This window comes from Micropterus dolomieu, linkage group LG02, assembly GCF_021292245.1.
Source record: "Micropterus dolomieu isolate WLL.071019.BEF.003 ecotype Adirondacks linkage group LG02, ASM2129224v1, whole genome shotgun sequence".
NCBI lineage: Eukaryota > Metazoa > Chordata > Actinopteri > Centrarchiformes > Centrarchidae > Micropterus > Micropterus dolomieu.
In genome coordinates this window covers 1796276-1812005 of record NC_060151.1, presented here as the reverse complement: position 1 = coordinate 1812005, position 15730 = coordinate 1796276, and the positions used below count along the sequence as shown (strand labels likewise).

The 15730-nt window shown below is 40.6% G+C and overlaps 1 protein-coding gene across 3 annotated transcripts; it reads right to left on the bottom strand.

The window, feature by feature from the left end:
• Positions 1–252: 252 nt before the first annotated feature.
• Positions 253–14745, bottom strand: glyr1 (glyoxylate reductase 1 homolog (Arabidopsis)). Of its 3 annotated transcripts, XM_046040684.1 has the most exons (16): positions 14531–14745; positions 12944–12980; positions 12758–12837; positions 12526–12664; positions 11416–11526; positions 9989–10072; positions 8412–8465; positions 7458–7508; positions 7164–7237; positions 6822–6921; positions 3906–4016; positions 3690–3791; positions 3260–3422; positions 2397–2576; positions 2079–2203; positions 253–893 (listed from the first exon to the last, which is right to left on the bottom strand). In XM_046040684.1, exons 1-16 carry the CDS (start codon positions 14566–14568, stop codon positions 819–821), a joined length of 1524 nt encoding a protein of 507 aa, XP_045896640.1. In that variant the 5' UTR covers positions 14569–14745; the 3' UTR covers positions 253–818. The 3 variants fall into 3 exon arrangements, with proteins under 3 accessions (XP_045896640.1, XP_045896646.1, XP_045896653.1); XM_046040690.1 differs by lacking the exon at positions 9989–10072 and having other exon boundaries at positions 14531–14744; XM_046040697.1 differs by lacking the exons at positions 8412–8465; positions 9989–10072 and having other exon boundaries at positions 14531–14744.
• Positions 14746–15730: the final 985 nt, after the last annotated feature.

Sequence of the window (15730 nt, the reverse complement as noted above, 5' to 3'; positions counted from 1 at the left end):
ATATAACACCACCACACACAGTGGAAGTGACACTTCTTGTGTCTTCCGAAAACAAGTATGATGGGTTTCAAATGTGGAAATCTCAAGTCTTGATGAGAAATATCAATTATTACTGCATTTTAAGGCTTCAACACATCTGCTGCTCTGTCCTTGCTCTGTTCAGAGATCAATAACACCAACGTAAAAGCATAAATCATCTTGTCATATACAGAAACAAGCCGTGGCCAAACTGCACCAAGAAGACCTGGAAGGAAACATAAATAAATACATCTATTATAGAAAGACTTGAGGGGTTACAATATTAAGGCAATGCAGCGGCATGTTCTTGGTGTTTCTCTCATGGAATTCTGGGCATTTAACAGAAAAGCCAAGATCACACTAAATTAAATAAACTCATTTGCACAAGAAAAAAAAAAAAAAAAAAAAAAATCTTCTTTAGGGTTTATGCATCAACTAAACCTGACAGCTATTTCTCTGGGGCGGGCTGGACACTGCTCTTCACGGTGTCACTGGAGCCGACATCCTTTCCAAACACCCTGCATTACTTCTGTTTTTTTTTTCTGATGTTGTCAGAAACCAGACGAACTGCAAGAGCAACCACAGCTGGAGAACTCTTACAGCATATATTCCCCCAGTACAGTCAGTGCAATGCTCAAAGTTGCCTCTAACAAAAGAATTACAATCCCATGACTCATGGGCAGGTAACACGGCCTGCGCTGGGGCAAAAAGAAATAAAATGAAAATGAAAAACTCATTACATGACGAGGGAGAAATAATAATAAAGACTGCGTGGTCCAGAGGGTCTGTCCCACCTCGGTCTAGTGAATGTAGGCTCTGTAGACTGCAGAAATATCGTTGTCCGACTGGTCCAGTGCCTTAGCCCTCTTGTATACCTGCACAGGTCAGCAAAAACAACAACAAAGGTTCAGTTGTATTGCACACACTTCAGTCCTGTTATTTTAGCATCTATTATTAGAAAGGATTCAGTATTACAGCAGGTGGATGAAAGAAAGTTTCAACAGATAAAACAAGGCATTTCCTGCACACTGCCAAAATACACAATGACTTGGAGAAAAGAAAAAACTTCTAGACCCTGGCAACTGGCTTCCATGATGATGCAATACAATACACCCCACCATACTGAAGTGTTAGAAGGCCAAATGTCTGGGTGCACCAGAGTTTCCTCATGACTGGCTGATAATGTCACATCATGATAGGAATTGGTTTCTGTTTCCAGTAGTGAAATTACCTGGATATATTAAGCTCCCATGCTAACAAATCTCTTATTAAACCTTATTACTGTCCTCATGCTTGATTGGCAAAGCGTGATGTTCACAACATTCAGGTAGCAGATTTTTAAAATGGGTCACCAAATTTACTTGGGCGGCTGTTAATCTACCTGGGCGGCCCAAGTAAAGCTGGTGTGTGGGAAATACTGATAATAGCATCCATTCATCATGTCTAATCACTTCTACTTTGCTGGGTTTTTTTTAAAAATCGCTGTTAAGATAATAGTAATTAAATTGACATTTCCTGCAGACTTCTCACATTAAAAACCCACCAAGATCATGCCCTTTGGTCATGTGGAGACTTAACGTGAAACTTGCATTAAGTGTTACTGTTAGTATCTTTGATGAAAGCTGAACAGCAATCTAAACTCTCAGCAAAGGAGTGGTAGTATAATAGAGTGGAGAGCATAATATTAGGGCTGCAACTAACAATTATATTACTGATCAATCTACCAATGACTTCCACAATAAGTGGTCGGAAGATGGGAAATAAAAATAAAGGCCTGGCTCTCTCAGTTGAGTCCAAAAAAGGGCAAGTCAAAGGCAAGTTAGCTTGTTCTGCAAGAGGTGAGTGTGTCCATAAAGCTAATACATCCAAGATTTAGACAGGTCATTCCATTAAGTCAGTCTCCCACTCAACACATTGAATCTCTGAAGCCATCATGTGAGTACTGGCAGCAAGCAGGCCTTTTTTTTGGTCACCCCTTCACAGTACATAGATTCAAGAAAGAATGAGCAGACAAAAACACAAAGTTTACACATGAAAAAAATAAAAGCACACAGTTGTACCTCATTGGCAGCTGCAGCCATTGGGGTTGGATGGTTGGCCATGTCGCCCATGGAGATGGCTAGCCTCAGGTCCTTCTGAATATGTTTCAAATAGTAGTCTGGCTTAAAGTTGCCCTGTAAAATATCTGGAAAGGCAGGAAAAAAGGTTATTATTAGCCTATCTCTGTTTGAAATGGTCTGAACAGTGTTCATGTAACCAAATTTTCTACAGCCACAAACTCAAAACTTTAAACATTTAAGACTGAAAAAAGAAACACGAGCCAATACGTACAGCTAAAAAAAACAACAAGTAAATAAGGTGCAAAGTCAGTTACTTACTTTGGCATTTTTGGTCCACAAAGGTGCTCGCCATCTGGCCCTGGCACAGAATGTCCAGGAAGGTCTGCTGTGATTGGCCGGTGGCCTGGGCCAGGGTTAGCCCCTCTGCAATGGTGGCCATGAAGCTGCCCTGCACCATGTTGAGGATCAGCATCATCCTCGCTGCATTCCCCGCTTCACCTGAAAACACATTCACAAGCATTTTTACAAGCTAGACAGAAGCCAGAGGAGAGACTCAGATCTGAAATGTCATGATATTTTCATGGTCATTCACTGACAAGAACAGGAGATGGTCACCTAGATCATTCTGAAAATTTCAGTGGCAGTCAAAGTTTAGGGCACACCTTAAATCAACCTGCAACGCAATTGTTCAAATTTAACAGTATTACTGATAAATGCTTTGTAGTTTCTGGTTTAATTACTAACGTGCTGTTTAATTTCAGTTTAAGCTGCTGTTGTGCTTCATTAAGGTGTCGTGTTTAAACTGTGCTGTGCCAGTTGCCTCAGCAAACTAAGTTTTCCCCGCACGTTGAGAACCACATATAGTGCAGTAGATACAGCTCATGGTGTTGGCGAGAAAAAGAGAATGAAATGTGAGCCTACACAGAGTCTGCACAAATGATTATCTTTATATTGAGGCGTCAATCAAATTTGAAGTATCAAAAAAATGTTACACACGTTCACAGAACTTGAATGTAAGTTACAACAATGAAAGCTAGTAGTAGTGCTTCTGCCTGGCAACTGCTCAGAGCCAAGAAGAGCAAAGAGGTTGTTCATGTTTATCTTTGTTAAAACTCTTGTGTGTCAGTGTACATGTGGCGTTCTGAGCTTAGAGCCGACATGTCTCCGTACACTCTACATACCTAGGAAGAAGGAGCTTTTGCCCATGGCCTGGAAGCAGCTGCTGCAGTCCTCGTAGACTGTTCTGTCGCCAGCTGCCAGGATGACCAGCATCCCATCGTTAGAGAGCTGCTGGCTTCCCGCCACCGGAGCCTCCAGGAAACGGCCGCCCCGTGAAGTGATCACCTAACATTCAACAGTTTTAACAATTTGATACATTAATACTTCTACCACTCCAATGATGACGGCTACTAATGTATATAATTCAGATGGAGATGAACAGCCACAATCTTTTTGAGGGCTTTGGATAGTTCCCAACGGTAAGAAGCTTTAAAACCATGCTTATTGTATTAGCACATTGTTTTTATACTGTGTACCTAAGATAAGGTTGTTTAGACTTCTCATAAATTGTGGCTGCTTTGGTGTGTGACAGTGTGTTGTGTTGGTGTATACCTGTGAGAGTTCTGTGATGGTCTCTGGGTCTACAGTGGACATCTCTATGTAGCATTTGCCCGGTCTGATTCCCTGCAGCACTCCACTGGGTCCTAGTACCAACTGGAGAGCAATATAAACAAATATTTTATTTTTTTTTGTTTTGTTTTTTTAACACATAACCCAGTGATCACACTGTCACAGGAAGCCATTCACTGTGGTTGAGATGATACTCACATCCCTGGCAGCCTTTGGGTCAGAGACGCAGGAGAACGTGATATCGCACATGGAGGCCACCTCTGCAGGAGTCCGGCCTAACCTGGCACCCTCCTGGATGAACAGGTCGCACTAGAACACAGCAGGCAGGAGTCACTACTAATGAATCAGCAGCAGCATGCTAACACAGACCTTCATCACCCAATCTTTTTTTTTGAAATCAAGAATCAGGTCACTGTGCCAACCTCTGGGTAATACTGTTTGCTAACCGATTTTCTTCATCACACCTCATCTCACCTCATTTTAATACACTGAATACTGTGTATTAAATTGTTTGTACTCTGATAACATAAAATGAATACAATATTCGTCGGATTAAGAACTCTTATGGTGTGAAACCAAAAATACAAGATAAAACAATAAAATATGAAACGTTACGATCACCTTGGCTATGATACAGTGGGGCCAAAAAGTATTTGGTCAGCCACTGATTGTGCAAAAGATGAGAGGTCTGTCATTTTCATCATAGGTACACTTCAACTATGAGAGACAAAATGAGAAAAAAAAATAAAATAGAAATCCAGGAAGTCACATTGTAGGATTTTTAAAGAATTTATTTGTAAATTATAGTGGAAAATAAGTATTGTCAATAACAAAAGTTCAACTCAATACTTTGTAACCTAACCTTTGTTGGCAATGACAGAGGTCGAGAACGTTTCCTGTAAGTCTTCACCAGGTTTGCACACACTGTAGCTGGTATTTGGGCCCAATTCCTCCATGCAGATCTCCTCTAGAGCAGTGATGTTTTGGGGCTGTCGCTGAGCAACACGGACTTTCAACTCCCTCCACAAATTTTCTATGGGGTTGAGGTCTGGAGACTGGCTAGCCCACTCCAGGACCTTGAAAGGCTTTTTAACGGAGCCACTCCTTGGTTGCCCGGCACGTTTGGGATCATTGTCATGCTGGAAGACCCAGCCACGTTCCATCTTCAAGGCTCTCACTGATGGAAGGAGGTTTTGGCTTAAAATCTCACGATACATGGCCCCGTTCATTCTTCCCTTAACACGGATCAGTTTTCCTGTCCCCTTTGCAGAAAAAAACCGACCCAAAGCAAGATGTTTCCTCCCCCGTGCTTCACAGTAGGGATGGTGTTCTTGGGATGCATTCTTCTTCCTCCAAACACGACGAGTTGAGGTTTTACCAGAAAGTTCTATTTTGGTTTCATCTGACCACATGATATTCTCCCAATCCTCTTCTGGATCATCCATATGCTCTCTGGCAAACTTCAGACAGGCCTGGAGATGTACTGGCTTAAGCAGGGGGACACGCCTGGCGCTGCAGGATTTGAGTCCCTCTCGGCGTAGTGTGTTACTGATGGTAGTCTTTGTTACTTTGGTCCCAGATCTCTGCAGGTCATTCATCAGGTCCCTCCGTGGAGTTCTGGGATTTTTGCTCACCGTTCTCATGATCATTTTGACCCCACGGGATGAGATCTTGCGTGGAGCCCCAGATCGAGGGAGATTATCAATGGTCTTGTATGTCTTCTATTTTCTTACAATTGCTCCCACAGTTGATTTCTTCACACCAACCTGCTTGCCTATTGTAGATTCACTCTTCCCAGCCTGGTGCAGGTCTACAATTTTCTTCCTGGTGTCCTTCGACAGCTCTTTAGACTTGGCCACAGTTGAGTTTGGAGTCTGACTGTTTGAGGCTGTGGACAGGTGTCTTTTATACAGATAACGAGTTCAAACAGGTGCCATTAATCCAGGTAACAGGTGGAGGAAAGAAGAGCATCTTAAAGAAGAAGTTACAGGTCTGTGAGAGCCAGAAATCTTGCTTGTTTGTCGGTGACCAAATACTTATTTTCCACCATAATTTACAAATAAATTCTTTAAAAATCCTACAATGTGATTTCCTGGATTTTTGTTTTCTCATTTTGTCTCTCATAGTTGAAGTGTACCTATGATGAAAATTACAGACCTCTCATCTTTCTAAGTAGGAGAACTGACCAAATACTTTTTGGCCCCACTGTAAGGCAATGTAATATAATATGCCAGGCTGCTTGAAATACAGCGTTATATAGTATTGACTTGATTGAGTATTGACAGGGACAAGGAGTTGGGCGGCGGTTTGTTTTGTTCTGTTCTCATCCCGTTGATCGGCGCATCTGGGTGATGTAAGTTTAACGTGCGTTAGCATGTTGGATGTTTCCATTCGCATAACGTTAGCTTACAACAGCGGTGCGACGCCGACACACAGACTCTGTCCTCGTCTCATACACACCTGTCTCTCCGTTGCTGTTGTAACATTCACTTGCCCATTCCGGGGCGACCTGCTAACGTTAGCTTGTAAGTAGCACGTCAGAGACGTTTTGTTTTCTTTCCTGACTGAGTCGCGCCAGAGCTCAAACACTCCACAGTCCAGAGCATAAACCTGAACACTAACGTAAACAGTTAAGGTTACCTGTACTGCCGTATAACATCCAAGTCACACCAAATTGAGTATATTGTAAAGTCTCACACACAAAAAGTATTTATATATGATGTTACAGAATTTATTTAATCCTATGAAAGGACAAGCAAAAATTTAAGATTTTTGTAAACAAAATGGAATACTTTTAAGGCCTTACTTTTAGAATATTAACTTTAAGACTTTAATACTTTTAAAGACCCCGCGGGTACCCCGTTAAATCATCAGGTTCACTGAAATCTGATGTGAACTACTCGGTCCTATTTATGACATGCAATGACTTTGCAGGCACCGACCATGAGCAGAACCAGATTACCACAAGTTTCAAATGAAATATATAAATCAGTCAAACACTGCAACAGCTCACTGACATTACTGAGTGCTCACTCATCAGACACAGTATCAGAAATCATTTTAACTGTATGATGTAGTAGCCTGTGCAACAGTGACACTGTTGCTTTACAGTACCTTTTCTGCGGTGCGGTTCCACACGGTGACAACATGACCCATTTTCAACAGGTTGGAAACTATACCGCTACCCATCAGCCCCAGACCAAGGAATCCTATCCTAGATGGAAAAGTCCAAAGAGAACAAACAAATAAAAACATGAGCAAGCCAACGCTGACATGGAAATTGAGCATAAACATGTCTGTGTGGTCTAAGCTAAAATCCTAGAAACCCTTAAAAAGGTTAGGACTAAAATCAGTAACATTATCCCAGGGGTTAACCTTGTGATCATTCTGTTAATGACTTTGAAAGTCATTTTGATAATGGTGTTTGGTAACGCTGCAGTCAGGATGTGTTAATACCTTTTATCGGTGGGTGTGATGCTGCCATTGATGGCTGTGCTGTCTGCTGCTTGGATAGATGTTGAACCTGTGTCCTGCACAATCAAAAGCAACACTGGCAATTGCATACTGACGGGAGGCTGAAGCCTTACCCAGCTTTGCTACAATTTATTTAATGAACAAAATGTATTTCTGAAATGTTATTGAAAACACTGCAGTTTAAAATGTAAAACAAACCAATTTGTAAAAGTAAAACATTAAAATCTGTTGCAACACTGAGTGGTTAAATAAACTACAATTCACTTGTTGCTTTACCTCTTCAACGATCTTCAGGCGCTTGCTAATAGGTTCCATTGATGAGGCTGGCTGTGCGCAGAGAAGAAACAGTCAGGTGACCAATATACTCTACACACACGTCACACCATAATGTCAATTTCACATCAGATTCATTGTACCAAAAGTTAAACCAACTACACCATTACAAAATGTTCATTACACAATGTCAGCACAGATATTGAACTCAATACTGACCAGGTGGTCTATTTGATGGTGCTTCACCAAGTCATACACTCTAATAATGTAATGAAATTGTTATTTCTGTATATTTTGTAACTGGAATTTTATCTTATTTAATTGGTATTAAAAAGACTACTTAAACATGGACCTGTGCCCGGGGACATGAAGCGTAGAAATGACAATAAGCAAACCCTTCACAGGCTGAAAGCTTAGCAGTATAGCCACTGGCTTTCACTTTCTCTGTTACGCCATGAGAAACACTGCTGCCTCTGGGAAACTCAGCCTGTGTCCAGAGAGGGGTGAAGATCTGATCAAATCTGAGCAAGCTGACACATTCAGGAGAACACAAGACTACAGGCCCTTAGATTGGTTAGAGATCTCACATGGTGGTCGACCGATATGGGGTTTCCAATGGCTGATGCCGACACCCCCTATAATATACATGATATCTTAGAAATCTGTTGTTTTGGATGGAATTTTTATTAATGAATGAAACATACATTGGGTTCTGCTGTAGATTTCAGAATGCGACTGGTGTTTAAGGGAGAGCGGGGTTCAGTTTGTCAGAAGTGACGTTATTCAGCTGCATTATTCTCTACAGTATAACTATATATATTTAACTCTAGGCAGGTATGGTTTTAGATTAGATCAGCTGTCATAGCAGCCTCGTAACTTCAATGCTCTCAAAATGCCAGATATCAGACTGATTAATCGGTCTATCACTAATCTGCTATTCTGAAACCTTCCTCTTACCTTCTCAGACTGGCTGAGTAGGAAGTGATGGAAATGAGGGTCATCCTTCACAGGCTGCAACAGAAGGAGAGTTCAGTGTGACGGTGTTCTCTTTGCATATGTACTGACCTGACGGAGAATAGAGTTCAGAAACCCTTGAGTCTACGCTGCACAGTGCTAACACATCAGGGCTTCATCGGAGTTTCTGGTAACAAATTTGAGAGTGATTCCATCCGTGGCCTAAGAATCATCTGACCTGGAGTGTTATGGCTAATAAAAATTCCCTGAACGTTCCAATTTCCCAGATAAATTATACTCTACAATATAGCAGAGACTCCATAACCCAGTATGTGATCAACTTCTGCACAAACCATTCAGCGGCATGCTAGCTGCATTTGGTGACTCTTAGAATACCCACTAAATACAGAGCAAGAAAACACACGTTGCTATTCAAAAGAACTAGAGGTGCACTAACAGCACATTTTTACTGCTGCCATAAGTGTGTGTGCTTTATATAATGTATAGCAAATCAAAGTCAAAATGATTTTTGCATTTTATCTATGACACAAGAACTCTACAAGTCCTCTGAAACTAGATGGCTTTGAACACCAATGCTTCAGGTAGAGTGCACCTCTATTAATATGATTAGCTCAACCCACGAAGCCAGTCATTGACTGATTGTCTCCATGTTAGTGGAAACTGATGAATTTTGTACAACACCATGAGTCCGTTTTGGCCTGCAAACAAAACCTATCAAAATGATTTTAGTTTTTAGGGCTCCTAAAAGCAGCAAAACTTGACCATCAGGAACAGACTGTATTTGATTTGTTGCACTACTGTCGTTAGTCATTCTAAGCAAAATATTGACAACTGAAACAAGGAAATGAGCTGATTCAGTTTACAATTCACCAGACCAGAAGAAGGCTGAGGGCAGCAGCAGCTGGCAGGGTGAACTCTCTACTGGCTGACTGCGTTGTACTACCTACGCAACCCCAATGACATTCAAATAAGATGGCACCGTTTCCTCCATGAAACATGACTACTTACAATAATGTACATTTAGGCCTTTAGGACTTAGGACATCATATTATGCAGTTTTTGGAATTCCAAAGTGGATGTGCTGGAACTGCAACAGCAACCCAGCCATTATTTAGTCTGTAAGAATGTTCCACTGACATCTAGAAAAACAGTTCATGACTCAGCTTTTATTTAGGGCTTTACACACACAGTACCTGGTGGTCATACCAGCTTCAGAGTATAATATTCAGACTGGTCATCAACCCTGGTCCTGAGGAGCATGTTGGCTCTCATTACTACCAGAAGCTCATAGAAAGTAGGAACCTGACGGGAAATCACTCATTGCTGGGCCAACTGAAACAAACCTCAGCCTTCTTTGGAGCCTCCACATACAGAGTTGGCGACCATCAGCAGCACAGCACACACCAAACAAACAGTGTCAGTAGCCAAGTGTGAGCACCGAACAGGTCAGAAGGAAAAGGTCTGCAGTTGTTGGTGATTAAAGCCAAAGATTAGGGTCAGGTGGAAGAACAGCAAGGCAGGTTTGGTGGGAGGGGGAGGGGGGGGGGGGGTTCACCTACACTGCTTTCCCATTTGAATGCTGAGCCAGGTCCAGCCCCCAGCCTCTCAAGAGTGGACGGCTCGGGGTCAGAGTCAGTTAAGTCCTTGAGGAGGAGAGAGACACATATTCACCTTCTACATCAAAGGGTGAATTTGTCCCACAAAGCAAAGGGTGGGCGCTACGTGGCCAGTCTCTGTAATGTAAGAATCAAATGCAACCTGACGTTGTAATAAACAAATTTATATTAAACTTAACTTGAACACCAACATATCTGCTCATAATATTTAGCCTCATAAAAAGAACAATGAAACCATTTCTTTTATCAGCTGCGACAAGCTGTGGGAAACAGAAAAATAACTATAAAAACTCAAAGCGGTGAATAGGCTCCCCATCATATCTTAAAAGTACAAGGCTTTAATCAGCCTCTTTAAGATATAGCAAAAAAAAAAAAGTTTGTCTGCATCACCGACAGCATAAAAGTAGACTACAAAAAAAGTCTGTGGGATTTTCTAAAAATGGTGATGTCATTTTTCAAAAGAGCTGATCAGTAGGCGGCGCATTCTCTTATCTGCAACATAAGCAGGTTAGCCGATCAGCATAAGTTACCATGGCGATGTAGCGTGTAAGAAGTGAACCACCATCATAGGACTGATAACCTAGGGTTAACCCCAAAGTCACCTCGCCAACCTCAAATCCTGCTTCGTAGTACAGGCCCCTCATATTATCTGACATGTTATATGAATGGTGGTTCTTGTTGTTATGCTTGTTGTTGACATCCTTGTTGTGATGTGACATTACATCTGATTGACCAATCACAATCACCAGCAGAGAAGGCAACCTCTGACAGTACATAAAACCTGGATTTAGTACATTTCCCGTGGTCAAAGGGGCTTTTTAAAATCACCCCACTTACTAACTAATTGAGTTGTACATGTTTTTGCCATCATGAAGCTGCAATACTAATACAATATTAATTTAGCAGGGATCTGGTCACCTTAAACTGTAATCCATTAAACGCAGATTGCAGTTTTAGTGTCAGTTGAAGGTGAACAGAACAGTTGATCACAGATCCCATCACAGGATGGGAGTCACTTTCACTATTCATCACAGGATTGGGACGGTACGGGAAAAAAAATAAAAATAAAAATAAGAGTCATCAACGGGAGCGGGCGGGAAACACAGGACTGTTTTTATATGCAGTTTTAATATAAATAAACACCTTTTTTTATTAAAATGGGAATGGGATGGGACAGGAGTCATTCTTCTGGGATTTTCTGCTCCGTCATGAGACTGACTGGGAGTATTTTTGTGGGAGTGGGATGGGACAGTAGTAAAAATCCACACCTGTGTCACCCTCTACTGTGGATGGCTCAATGCACCGAGGAGGGACGGATGGGGTTCAGAACTTGTTAACTGTCTCTGATAACTTAGCAGTGTCCTACTGACCTTCTCAGAGGGATCCTTCAGGGCACTGAGATCCTCATCATCCTCCTCCAGTATTTTCAGTGGCTTGTTGGGTGTTTTCTTTCCTTTCAAATCTCCTTTGCCATCAGAGTTCTGGTAATAAACATAAAACAATTATCATTTTGCACTGGTATTTTTGCATGTCAGGACAGTTTTCACTGAGTATAAGAGTGACTGATTTCCTGAATGTTTCATGCACTCATTCTGGTGGGCAGAAGGCCTCCACAGAGACCACATGTCCACCTGAATAAACATTTGCTCAGACCGATTGTGACACCTAGTAGTATTTCATGAAGGAGGCTTGGAAGAGTAGGACTCTGTTCATTAATTGTTCATTTGATTCCATCAGTTTCAGTGGTGAAAACAAACATGTTCCATCTGTTTGTTTTGGTTGAGCTATAGTGGCATAACAGCAGGGCTGGTTAATTTCACCATTAATGGTCAGAATTGCCTTTGTAACAACAGATAAAATTATATATTTTAAACAATATATTTTAAAACAATGTGCATTTTTGGGGGGGGGGGGGGGGGGGGGGGTCCCAGATGTTTGCTAAATTACAAAATCAAAGTAAAATGATGGTTCACATTTCTTGCAACTATTACAATGACTAATAGACTTCAAAATCAGGAGTGCAAACTCATCAAGGAGGGGAAAGGTGACAAAGATTATGCCCACCTGAGTTCTTCATTCTTTTTGAACGTCACTCAGTATTTTTACATTTTAGAGTAGTTTCCAGTGAGATGTTATTGAGTTTATAAAGTGACTTTGCTGTTGCTATTCTAGAAACAATATTTAGTTCCGTTTAAAATATTCAATTCTAACTCTCTCGGAATTTCTTTTTTTTTAAGCAAATATTCTGAAAAATGAAAAAGAACCAATAAGGAGAATCAACAATGTGTGTGTGTGTATATTTTTATATATATATATATAGTTAGTATTGATAAAATGCCAACTGATTCAAATCTTTAAAACTTTTAGAGGGCAGCTCTAGTCCGTTCAAGTGGATTAACAGGGGTATACAACAAATGACAGCCTGTCTAAAGGAATTCATTTAACGTGCTGGATTAAGCGTTACTGGACAGCCCGCTCACCTGTTCTTTCCCCTTTGCTTTCTTTAGAAAGTCTTCCACTGCATCGACTGCCTGCTGGAAGCGCTTTCCTTTATTTATCTTGATCATCTCTTCTTTGTGGGCGTGGTACGGCTTCAGCTGTTCTACTTTGATCCAGGCACTGAACAGGCACACAGAAAAACAGCTCTTACACACTGGCTGGAGAGGGAAAGCCGAGGTCAATCAGAACAGGCACCTCACAATCCAGACTTACTGGTCTTCCGTTCCAAAGAATTTCACAAAATGGCATTTTTTGCCCCTGGGCTTTTTCAGATCCTTGGGAGGGCTTACAATCTGAAATTTAAATAAATATTGTATACCAACATTACCATAAGATTTGTCATGCAAATGCTCAAATGTATTTAGCTTTGAAGCCGTCAGACATGTTTTCACTCCTTACCTTTCCTGGCCATGGTGGGTAACGGCCAAGCTTCCCCCTGTAAGAAGAGGGATACATTTAGCCCTGATGTGTGTCTATTGCCAATACAGAGACACATAACATGTTCTGTGAATCGGTTTATTTCATGTTTAAGACTGAAATAAACCTTTCTATTTCAACATTCAATCTCAGCTGAACAATTACACTACTTGCTGCTTGGGCTGGGCATCGAACCTCAATCTGTTTCTACTAATACTGACCAAAATATTCCATAGTACCGAGTTTCAAAGTTGGCAAGCACAGAAAGATGGCGGCAAATTACTTATCAAATTACTATTCATCTTTCTTTGATCATATCATTTCAGATTTTAGGTACGTTCTAGTAGGCTGCTTGTGTTCAGACAGCATCTGAGAACTTTGGCTTATTGTGTTAAATAGAATAGTGTTTTATTGAAAACAATAAATTATTTTGTATATACCAAAACTCAGGTTTTAACTGTGTTACCCTGACATACAGAGAATGGACAAAATATCAGAAACCTTAGAGCATAACACAATGGAAGTGCAGTGATACATGATCTAGTGAGGCACATGATGTGTAACTTTGCTGAGGCTGTCAGGGATGTTAATAAGTTTTCAATTAGTGTTGTCCTTGTGTCTCTTAGTTTGCCATTAAGTCCTCACAAGTTGTAGAAACATTTCTCTTTGCAACATCGCATGATTTTGCAGTGTTTATGAGAGATGTAACAGCAAATCAGAAAGCATAAAACTACTGTACCTCACACTTACAAAACATTGAGTTAATGGAACTTAGAAGTAGCTTAAATCGTAACGTTAGTTTAAGTCGGGCAGCTGGTAAAGTTTTAAACTAGATATATAACTAAAAAACAACGTTTTCTTGTGTATGTATTGCCATTTTGTAATGTTGATGATAATGCCTTTATGAGTAACGTTAACAAAGTGGTGCTTACAAAGCAACATCAGACGACCCGTTTTCTCATCGTTCTTCTGCAGACAAAAAAACTAAGTCACCCAACTGAGTTAAATTAACCTAAATGTAGACCGGCAGGGGATTTTGCAAATCACTATAGATAAACGAGTGGTATCTGCAGAGAAATAGCTATAACAGTTAACACGGAAGATGCGAAGTAGATACAGTAACGTTAACTTAACGTTAGATATCCGCTTAACGTTAAGCTACCGTGCTAGCAAAGCTCGTCAGACCGCAACATTTCTACAACAGTTTACATTTTAAAGTGTTTGGTGAAGCTTTACAAATAAACACATCGGAGCAAGAACTATAACAATGAAAGACGGGTTTGGATCTATTTTTCTTTTCGTTCTAACGTTCAACCTTAGTTAAACCTTTAACTTAGCTTGTCCGCTAGCTAGCAGCTAACGACGGCTGCAGGCTGAGTTAGCTTGGCTAGCAATTTGTTTGGGTTGACCATCAACTACCTAATACGCGAACACGTCAATTAACCTAATTACGCCCGGTTAACACTAACATGAAACATTACCATTGAAACTAATACAACACTGCTTTATGCAATGCAAAACAATTTTGCCGAAACAGTTGCGTTTGACTGTGTTTAAAGGTTATCTCACCACACTAGGTCCCCGATCCTCAGATGCACCGTCGCCATCTTACAACTTTAATAAAACGTCGCACTGAATGAGGGGAAACGACACACACACACCCACTAATCACATGTGAGGACAAGCCCTTCCTCTCCATCTAACATCCGCTACTCTGTTTACTGTTGGGACTGGCGTGATGTTGAAAACTAGTTTCTAACAAGCCGGAAAGTATACTATGTATAAAACAGTAACTGAGTTATATGTCATGTATAAAAATCATAAAGGAGAATGATTAAACAGATGTTGTGGTAAATCAAAGTGCCACAAATAAACAAGTGTGTATAGTTACATTAGCGTAAATGCTTCATATTATATCTGAAGAGCTTTTATTTCAAATAAGACCAAATTCTGTTTCTGTAGCCCTGGCGTTTCTATGTTCAGCCCTGGTTTAGCAGTATTTACAGGACTTACTGCCACCTATTGGTGGGAGGACGACCATCTCTATGGGTGCCCGTCTTTTTTGGTCTTTCAGGTCTTTTTGTCAACCACTTGGTCAGTGTATATTAAGGGAAATATACTATTAAAAAGTGGTAAAGTACAGACAAACGACTCAATAGTAATCTAGTGCAGTCCAAATACTCCCACGTTTAGATACACATTGTAAGTCAACCCATATTTTTCTTGAAATTTCTTTCCCCTGTCCTTCCTGATTCTGCACTTGATCTGACATGTATATCAGATAAGCTGGGTCTCCCTCACATATACTGTTCCCTCACGTGCAAGTAACCATTATCCAGACAAGACAAATGAAAATTTGTACTTGTCAATGTCAGATCTGCTGTGATCCTGAACGCAAACAGTTGAAATGAAGGCCATTTAAAAGCTGTGCTAAAAGATAGGCTTTCAGCCATTACAGCATGGAGTAGGCAGTGTAAAATAGAAAAACAAACAACTTTGACTTTGAAGTGGTCAGAGTCATTACTACTGGTCAGAGTTTCTACTACAGCTGATCTACTACATTTCATAAGGAAAATAATGTATTTTTACTCCACAACATTCATCTGACACTTATTAATCCAAGTATTATGGATTGTTATGGATGAAACAAGATATATATATATATATATATAGATATAGATATAGATATAGATATAGATATAGAAGTGGCTCCACAATAACCACTGACAATACTAAAATGCTGCTTACACATTAAAGCACCCATAATAA